This window comes from Drosophila subpulchrella, unplaced genomic scaffold (genome assembly GCF_014743375.2).
Source record: "Drosophila subpulchrella strain 33 F10 #4 breed RU33 unplaced genomic scaffold, RU_Dsub_v1.1 Primary Assembly Seq354, whole genome shotgun sequence".
Classification (NCBI taxonomy): domain Eukaryota; kingdom Metazoa; phylum Arthropoda; class Insecta; order Diptera; family Drosophilidae; genus Drosophila; species Drosophila subpulchrella.
Genome location: NW_023665577.1, coordinates 6,239,560 through 6,249,857, shown reverse-complemented (window position 1 = coordinate 6,249,857; position 10,298 = coordinate 6,239,560). Strand labels below are relative to the sequence as shown.

Below are 10,298 nucleotides of genomic sequence, written 5' to 3'. Positions count from 1 at the left end.
ATCTGAGATGAAAATGTAATTTTTAATGATATATATTTTTCTTGGGAGTTTTATTGAACATTAGTTTGACTTTATTTTAAGCATTTTGTTTAATTTCCAACTAATCTAACATTCAAATGAAATGTGATTTCTTGAGAATTAATTAGTTTCTCGTTAATCTTGAGGTATTGGCGCCTCTATCTTGGAATTAAAAGGGGAATATGTGGGATCACCAAGGTGTTAAGCGTAAGTCACCTGCTCAGGGACTGATTCTCCTGTTGCTGTTGTCCTTGCTACTTCCTTCGCCTTTGGTGTTGCAGCTGCTCCTGTTCCCAGTGTTGCCAAGTGGCCGTGCGGCTAACCAATCACCCGAGTGTCCTGCTCCAGGAATGCTTTTCAAGTGGGGATAAGGGAACGACCAAACAAATGGCGGCAGGTCCGCATCTGGCTGTTTGCCTCCTCAATTGGCCCAGATACTCCGACGATGATGTCGATGCCGGCGGGCCACTCAGCAATGATTAATTACACTTAATTGTAATTTATGCGGCTCAGGAGCAGCCCCATTCTTCTCCATTAGTCGGCGAACTGAGTGTCTTGGGAATCCACTTTATTGAAATCTAGGCCTCCGGGCTCTTCTCCTGCCCAGTCCTGCCCCTCATCCTTCTCCCGCTGCCGGCAGATGTCCCTTTGTTTCGCTAATTGGCCATTAAGCTGCCAAGATTTTTAAAAGCGTTTAACGTTGACTCTCATTTTCGTTTTCATTAGCCCTGGGCTTAGGTGCCAAGTCCGCTTGACTTTTGTCCGGCAAATTGAAGGCCTCCTGCTGCTGGTCAGCGGAGTGGCCATCAGTCTACGGCTCAGTTAGATATAAATCAAGCCGCCTTTCTTGACTTTTCCTGTGGCTGCTTGCCACCGAAAGTATCGCCCATTAATCAAGCCGACCTCGGTCAGCGGGAAATCTTTATTTGATGGCAGCTTGTTGCTGCTCAAATATATCAGAGTTCATTTCTTTTTCGTGATGATGCGGACATACCACTTTGTTTGTCCCTAAGGAAGCCACAAGGTTGATGGCGAACAATATATGCGGTACAGTTAAAAATAAGAGGTATAATAAAGCTGTTATAAGTTCGGTACATTTCCAAATTTTATTGGGGGTGTTACAAAAATCGCTAAGGTTTTTAATATCTGCTTAATTTAATTTTTAGGTGTCAAAAGTGTATGCAGTGAATAAAGGGGAGTCAGCTTTCTAAAATAATTCATTGAACATTCTTGTTGCATACTTTTAGTCACTTAAAATAGCACTTAAAAGTATTGATTTATTTTAAAGGATTCAGACCTTCTGAAATAAATGTTATTGGGGTGTTACAAAAATCGCTAGGGTTTTTAAATATTTCCTTAATTTAATTTTTAGGTGTCTAAAGTGTAAGCAGTGAATAAAGGGGAGTCAACATTCTGAAGGAATTCATTGAAAATTGAACGTTGCATACTTTTAGTCACCTAAAATGTCATCAAAAAGTGATGATTTATTTAAAGGGATTGTGTAAGGATAGAATTTTTAATATTAATGTAAGTGTTGTATGTACTGCTAATCTACTACAGAATTAAATATTTAAAATAAATTAAATTTTAACTTTCCCTTTTAAATCTTTAAAACCAAAGAAATAAGAGATTAATTAGAAAGACTCAGCACAAATAAGTCAATCAAGTTTTCACAATAATAATCATAATCATATAACGATCTCTTTCCGAGAGAAATTATAAAGAAAACTTTATGAGCTCGACCCAACAATGGCTGTCCCTGAATCAATAATCATTATCGAAAAGTTTTCCTTGAAGCTTTCATCGGTCCGTTTTCCTCTCAATTCTGCTGCCTAATTAGATCAAGTCGTTGCAACAGAGAAGTGGCCAAAAGTGCAAACGAAGTACTCGGTGCTTTTCCTTTCTTTTTTTTTTTTTTTTGGGGAAAACGCGGCACTCGACTGTAGTTCGACCAGTTTTCCGGACATAAGAATTACGCGGCCCCGCGCTTTTTATGAGCTGCGTCAGCGACGAACTGCTGACATAGATTCCGCTCAAATATTTCGCACTACTTTTCATTTTACGATGGCACGCAATGAAAAGTGAAAAGCTGAAAGGCTTTTCTTCCCGCCCTCTTTAGCGCTCGCCTTTTGTTTGCTTAATATTTGTGCCGCCCTGTTCTTTTTTCTGTTTTGAGTTTCTCTGCATTATTTTTCTTTATTTTTTTTTCTCGCGATTCCGTTGTTGCAGCGAAAATAAAAGCGGAGCAGTGCAAACAATGCTCTGGAGTGATTGCCGTGAAACATGCTGCGATTTTCAGACCGACACGCCCACCAGCTGCCAACCCGCCCATCCATCAGGCCATCCACCCATCACTCCATCCATTTATCCAGCCATCCATTTATCCATCCATCCATGTGTACTTGCAGCTATTTTCAACACTTTTGTTTGCATGCTTAAATAAATTCAAGCGTATGTACATAGGTTTTGTGGGAAAAACTGGTAGCGGGTCACTCTACAAATGGTTTTCAGCGTTCGCATGAATAAACTGTGAAAATCAAAGAAAAACCCATGTTTTTTGGTATTTAAGTAACCGCAGATAGACCATTGAAAGTTATTTCATAACAGCTCTTGAGCCATAAATTCCAATGTTTCAAGAACTCACTTTGCAGTTCGGCGAGGCATTCGAAAATTGCCATGAGGATAAGTGTCCTGACCAGGAGTGGCATCATCAAATTATCTAATCGACCTCCTTGCCATGCTCTGAACCCTTAGCCTCCGCCTTTGTCCTTTTCTTCCTGGTCAGCAAAGTGAATTGCAGTCACTTGGATCTTCGCTTCCATTGCAACTGACAGCTGGCTTAGCAGCATTAAGAGCTGAAACTATAGAGACTTGGGCAGCTTCGTACTCTCACTCCGGAAGAATCCACCATTGACTGGTGACAGCATTTTTTTGGTGGAAATAAAACTTGGCCTTATGGCGCTGCAGAGATAACGTGAAATTGCCAAATGTCTAAAAATGCCTGACATATTCGAATATGAAATCAGAACACTCAAAAAAATGGTAACTTACCTAAAAGAGCAATAAATTGAGGAGTGATAAAATAACTTTAAAATTTTTTTAGCTCTTAAAAAATTAGAAATCATGTTAAATTTTAAAAATTATTATTTTTTATATTACAACTCTCCAAAAGTAAAAGTAATTTTTTTGTTAACTGAATGAAATTTAAATATTTTTTTTTAATATAATATTATTAAAATAAGGGTTCTTAGTTACATTTATTTTTATACCCTTGCAGAGGGTATATTGATTTCAGTCAGAAGTTTGCAACGCAGTGAAGGAGACGTTTCCGACCCCATAAAGTATATATATTCTTGATCAGCATGACTAGACGAGTCGATCTAGCCATGTCCGTCTGTCCGTCTGTCCGTCTGTCCGTCTGTCCGTCCGTTTCTACGCAAACTAGTCTCTCAGTTTTAAAGCTATCGGGCTGAAACTTTCCCAAAAGTCTTATATCTTTTGCAGGTAGTATATAAGTCGGAACCAGCCGGATCAGACAACTATATCTTATAGCTCCCATAGGAATAATCGGACAAAAAAATGAAAAAAAATTATATCTTTGGTGTTTTTTAGCATATAAACTCCTAAGCTTGGAAATAACAATTTTTAAATAATTTTGAATTTTGAATTAAATTTTATCGAAATCGGACGACTATATCATATAGCTGCCATAGGAACGATCGGAAAATTTGTGGAAAAATAATATGAAAAAAATTTTAGCTTCGGTGTTTTTCAACATATAACCTCCAACGCTTGGAAATAACATTTTTTAATTAGTTCTGAATTTCGAATTAAATTTTATCAAAATCGGACGACTATGTCATATAGCTGCCATAGGAACGATCGCAAAATTGGTAGGAAAATAATATGAAACAAATTATAGCTTCGGTGTTTTTTAACATATAACCTCCTACGCTTGGAAATAACATTTTTTAATTAGTTCTGAGTTTCGAATTTAATTTTATCAAAATCGGACGACTATATCATATAGCTGCCATAGGAACGATCGGAAAATTGGTAGGAAAATAATATGAAACAAATTATAGCTTCGGTGTTTTTTGACATATTATCTTATACTATTGGGAATATCATTTTTTGTGTTTTTAAATTTAATAATTATAGCTGCAAGGGTATATAAGCTTCGGCTTGCCGAAGCTAACTTCCTTTCTTGTTTTAAATAATTCCTACAAGGTTGATAAATTGGTTGTAGATTTCGAAAGGGTTTTCGGATTATGCTGGTTCTCTGAATCCCTAGGGATTTTGAACAGAATTCTTTACGGAACGTTGAGAATAACTTCTTCAAATTACGTCAAAAATATCTCGCATTATTTGGTAAAAGATAAAAATTATTTTGTTTTGTTTTTATACTGTTAGAATGTATTAATTTTTTGAACCTTTAATTGTCTATATATAATCCGTGACTCCCTAGAAATTTAGAACAGAATTCTTTACGGAACATTGAGAATAACTCTTTAAAATTAGCTACAAAAGTTCTTGATAAAAATTTGTTTTGTGATAAAGTTGGATATTTTTTCGAGTGCTGAGCCGGATGGCAGTGCTGATGCTGCGTCATAGTTTAATGGCCATACAATTGACACAGAAGTTGACACATTCCCTCAACTGAGCTGCACTGAGCCGCCCTGAGCTGCGTCGAGTTTAAAGGGGAGTGGGTCGGTGGATCGGCGGGTCGGTGGGTCGGAATGCCGGAGCATTAGTGGCCATATCCCGTCCTCGGGGACCCCGGCTGAGCTGCATTTTCGCATCAAATGTCGGGCACAACTGCAGTTTTATGTCGAGCTGTGTGGAAACTGGCGGGCGGAAAGGCGGGAAAACCGAACCACCCCCTTTGGGCGGTGGCGCTGCGAACCGCAGTTTAGCGACTCTCGAACATATCAGAAAAGTTCTGAATTATTAATTACTAAACATCAGCCACATATCACGCACACTCAGACACCATACACACTCTGCCATGGGAATTCTGTACCTTTACTTTACTATTTTGTACCTTAAGGTGATTGCGTTGTGTAAACTGTACCCAATAAAAAGCTAGTGAGTAAGGTCGAGTAATCTCGGAATCAAATTATGTAAATAAACGGCGGAAAAATAAGAAAGGGGGTGAAAGTAAGCACCCCTTTAGATATTTATCTATATTGTATTATCACATAAGCGACCAGAAGAAGATCAAGCGGAAACGGAAACAGAAACTAGCAAGTTCTTAGTCGTAAGCCAAATGGCAAAGTCATGAATCATGTATCGACAACACACTGTATGTAAGGCTCTTTTGTACCTCTTGCTCTCCCACTTTCGAATTTACTAAGGAACCCTTGAAAGCGCTAAGTGAAACTTAAACGTTTGTCTAGCCTTAAGTACCCTAAATTAAATTAAATTAATTAAATACAATTAAAAGAACGTAAACAAATACATGAATGAATAGCGAATCGAAGTGGTCAGTGGATCATTAGCCACATTTCAACAATTATGCTGAAAGCATTTAATAGTCTAAACATGAACTACATAATCCGCATAGAGGCAATTAACTTGTAAATTATTGAATCTCAAACAGCGTAAGTCAAGCAAATCCGTAGTGGAAAATTATAGTTCATTGTTGCTGTCTAATACGCCTAGAAAATGGATAAATAAACTATGCATTAAAACAATATCAGTAACTACTAGTTAAATGTGTGTGCGTTTCTCATTGTAGCCGAGAGTCCCCCGATTAAAGATTTAGCTGTAAATGTTTCTGTGTATATCTGTATATGTCTCTGTATGTATATGCTTAGATCAACAACCCTAAGTTGACATCAACCCATTTTTCCACTTTCCCAATCCAATTCCCCCTTCCCACAGCATAATTTCTGTATTCTGTATAAACTGAAAAGCTCTCAACTAAGTTTACTCAAAAAGAAAACTACTAAAGCAAAGTGAGAAATACTTAAATAAATACTGAAGCATATTGATAAGCAGAGGCATGTGTTTGGCTTTCAGTTAATTGCATTTCCAGCAGGATTCGAATAAGATTGCTTTCGAATTCGGGCAAGGATTTATTATTGCCAGACTGCAGAAACGTATTACGTTGAGCAGAGTTTCAACAGGATTTGATTCAATTATTATAGTGGAAGAAGCTCAAAAAAGTGCTGCACACAGGTAAGTGCTAGTTTTTTCCCCAAATTTAATTTCCCACAAATATATATCGGCATGTCACTGATGATTGTCTCACTTTTTTGGGACTGTAGCGGGGAAAGAGTGATGGCCTTGCTGATTTCGCATGTGCCAGGAATTTCGAGTTCATTAAAAAATGCGCAGGAATTCAATTCAATGCACGGAACCGCAAGAACTGTATATTTGTCTGGTGTTTTGCCCGCCTGAATAGCTCTAAGGATGCACTGAATGGCAAACAGAAAAGAGGAGCACTCAACCAACATCACATCTGTTTGGGAAAATTAGGGTGGCGCTTTAGCTTGCTAAATTGTAGTGCTTTAGGTATTCTGTAATACCAAAAAAAAGAAATACATATACATTTAAAATGTTCATATAGTTGCTAAAAAGTTGATTTTCATTTGTCACTCACAAAAAAAGCACCAAACACTATAATGGCTATTAGATACTTTTAAATTTAATCACGCATATGCAGTGTTGCCCAACTTTTTTGCATTCATTAGCCACAAACAAAAGAGCATTAAAATTCTATTGGCAGAGCAGTCGACCTGTTTTTTAAAAGCTTTTTATTTAGTAATTCTCTTTCTGGCAGGGACAGAAAAATATTTGGCTAATTTTTAGACACATTTGTTTTCTTTTTAGTTTGGCAATTTTAACACTTTTTGCGGACGGGAAAAATGTATTATTTTTGACAGAAATATGAATAAATAATAGTAACTAGTCTTAAAAATAAATCTCAAAAATTAGGATTAAGTGATTTTCGGTCCCAGCTTTTTGTCATTAAGGGACTTAGCTAGAACTGATTTGAAAAATCAAGTGTAAAAATCCGTGTTATTCATTTTATTGCCTAGAAATTGTAAGCCCCATGTTATTTTCTAAATTGAATGGTCCACCTTAATAAGACCAGCAGAATACACACTTCCTCCTTCTTGAGTGAAGTTTTAATTTCCGCCTTGCGGTTGCCAGCTGAAAGTCCGAAGCCAACCTCTGATTCTCGCCTTCTTGATGTTATTATCGCATATTGTCGGCGTAATATGCAATATTATGTCAAACAGCGGATGTAATTTAACTTGATGCTGTAAAAAATGTTTTCCCAACAATGAAGCCCAGTTTGAAAGGCAGAATGAAGTTCGAAAATCGAATAAATATTCAATTATTTACTTGACTGCGAGTTTCGTTGGGCTTAAGAGCTCGGCACAATGGAAAGGGACGCAAACACGCGATGAAGTCAATATTGAAATTTCCCAGGGCATAATACGGGTTACAGCCATTTACAAGAACGTGTATATAAATGATATTGAAGCATCTGGCTGAGGGCAAATAAAAAATAGATGAACTCACTTTCCTTTATGTGCTCACACACACACATGGTGCCTCGAATTGCAGGGGGTGGAAGGACCTGGCAAACAACTCAAGCCAGCCAGGACATTAAAATGAGCAAAATGTGTAATAAAAATCCAACCTGATCCCGGGCCAAATATTTGCTTATCTACAAGTGCCGGAAAAATACCCCAAATTGAAGTCGAATTCTAATCAAGCAAAGCGAAGCTTGGCAGCAAAAAAATATAACGATTTCAAGTTACAAGTTCATTTTTAAAGCCAAACAGATACTTTAAAGCTGTTTGGCCAGGAAAAACATGAGTTGGGCGAAGGAAATCCTATGGGGATGTGAGAGGAAGCTCGGTTGATACATGTTAAAATATTGAACTAGGAGTATGTGATTTAGGGGCACTTGAGCTGGGTCATGTTTGGATTAGTATTACGTAAGTATATTTAAAAAAGAAGTGCAGACCAAGAGTTAGTTTGTCTGAAATATTATTGATTACCCCAATTTGCTTAAATTGATTAAGGGTTTTAGAGTTCCTCCCTGTCTGCCATCACGGAGATATTTGTTGACTTATTTCATTACGACTTTTTAAAATTGGTTCAAAAATTTCGAAAATAACTAATAAAAATTACCCTTGCCAGTTGATGAATGTTTATTTCACTTATTTACTAGAATTTCCTTGAATACTATAGTCCTTCTCCTTTCTCGCCTCGATTGCCAAAACATCTCGGCAAGGATCACAACAGCTGGTATTCGCCTGAGATTTACCGACTACGAATACTATATCCTTTGGGCTTATATTCCTGTCCAAATTGGGGCAAGTTTCCCCCTCCCTGGTTAATTAAGTTTATGATTAGCTATTGAGTATTTTACAAGGAAATACTCACCTGGCATAATCACCACATCTGATAAACAGCTTGCAAAGAAACTCCAGACCACCTACTGGTTTTCCCGCCATCTCCAGGTTACATGTGCTCGTGTAGGAGAACGCTTTCATGTCTAGTTTTATCCTTTCAGTTAATTTCTTGGGCAGACTCATCTTGCCCAAGCCAACCAATTGGTCGTCGTATATCACCTCAAAGTTCATGCCATTTTCTTCGACTTTCTGGGAGAGAATCGGTGGCTCCGCCTGGAAAACAATGCTGGCACTCGGTTTGAACTCGCTCACATTGGTCCGACTTGCCGTGAGGCTAAGGTCCTTGCCCCCAAAGTTGACCTTCACCAATAGCTTCCTGGGATCTGCCAAGGCCACGCCCTTGACCTCCAGTCGCGTTATAATCAGATCGAAAGAGAAGTAGGGCACATTTTTGGCAAATACCGGTTCTGGGGGTATTTCAGGCACTACTGTAGCCCTCGCTTTGAAAACGCTCTTGCCCTTCTTGGCCTTGCCTTTCTTGCCTTTCTTTGCCATCTTTCAGGATATTCAAGGAGTCGGTAAGCAGGGACTTGATTGCAGGCTCTAGGGAAATTTTTCTCTGGCTACATAATAATTTTTAAACAATAAGAACGAACAACCAAACAGGTAAAAATAAATTGACAACCGGAAATCTATTCCTACTAAGATTCAAGGATATATTTTCCCCCAACTTTAATCAACAACTTTGACTAAGGTATTAAGTCCTTATTTTAGATGATTTCTCAAAACTTAAGAATAAAAGGCCTAAGTCAAAAGTAAACTTAAATTTTGTTAAACAGAAGGAACTTAAATGAAGCTTATGTTCTTGGGAACCTTTTTAGATTTAAGTAAAGGATTTTCCTTTAGGGGAATATATGCACTATGTGTAAGTACTTGAGTAAATGCACCCACACTCTGCCTGCACTCACTGCATTGAATAACCAAAATGCCTCGAATTAAATACGATTTAACACTTTGGACCCCGGAGAACGAGCTGTGCTCCGTGTGCGGAACTCGCAGATTTATTGGCCTGGAGAACTCCCCAGATTTCCCAGCTTCCTGGGAAGCTCCATCTCCATCTCCGGCTGTGAATGATTCGCCAGCATATTTCAGAAGCGTTTAATGGGAGCGCTCATTTGTCTGCCAGCAGGATCCCGAGCAGTGGCAGCCGCATCAGCAATGCTCCTGCCAAGTGTCAGTGGGCCAAGTGGGCTGGATGCAGCCGCAACCGCCAACGAGGAGAGCATTAGGTGGCCTCCATGCCCGGCATTAGGTAGTTGTGGCGTATACGTAACGTGCGAAAACCAAGAGTGCTCATTCGAGCCGAAACAAGAGCCAAAAACCAAGAACACTCTCTCCAACCAATTAGTTGTGGGAGCACAGAATCCGAATTAGTTTTGCCAGCTGCTCGAGAGAAACATCTTTTGTTTTATGGTTGATCCGAAAGGAGATTTATTCAGCTCCACTTACCCTATATAATATGTGCCATTTCAACCAGTCACATGATGGTTGGGTCATGCAGCAACATATTCACATTCGGACATTCTAATTGGTGGCCTTTTCCAGCTGGCAAAGTGCTTTGCATTTATTTTGAGGCCAGACATTAATTTGGCAAAGCAATTAAACTGCAGCAAGACATCCACAGAACAGCACAAATATGCAAATAAATGTGGCCAAAATGGTTCAGCTTTAGTTATATGAGTCGTACATCAAAACCGATTCGGCACATAAATTATGCAATCGAAGGAATTCAGGCTTTGCAACAGGACAGGACCAGCCAATGACAATTGCTGGTGAAATTGTTTTGCAATTGCTTTGCTCGACAAAATGGCCAACTAATTAACAAGTCATTAATGCCACGTT

General features: G+C 38.5%; 1 protein-coding gene across 1 annotated transcript; it reads right to left on the bottom strand.

Annotated features, from left to right (window-relative positions):
* Nucleotides 1-8,164: 8,164 nt before the first annotated feature.
* Nucleotides 8,165-9,092, bottom strand: LOC119560550. The gene is made up of 2 exons (XM_037874055.1): nt 8,428-9,092; nt 8,165-8,373 (listed from the first exon to the last, which is right to left on the bottom strand). Exons 1-2 carry the CDS (start codon nt 8,949-8,951, stop codon nt 8,202-8,204), a joined length of 696 nt encoding a protein of 231 aa, XP_037729983.1. The 5' UTR covers nt 8,952-9,092; the 3' UTR covers nt 8,165-8,201.
* Nucleotides 9,093-10,298: the final 1,206 nt, after the last annotated feature.

What these genes read in the sequence shown, in the direction of transcription:
- LOC119560550 (XM_037874055.1), bottom strand. Translation starts at nt 8,951, where the DNA reads ATGGCAAAGAAAGGCAAGAAAGGCAAGGCCAAGAAGGGCAAGAGCGTT. An exon ending in AGATGTGGTGATTATGCCAG is followed by an intron (nt 8,374 to 8,427) that starts GTGAGTATTTCC and finishes TTAATTAACCAG; the next exon opens with GGAGGGGGAAACTTGCCCCA.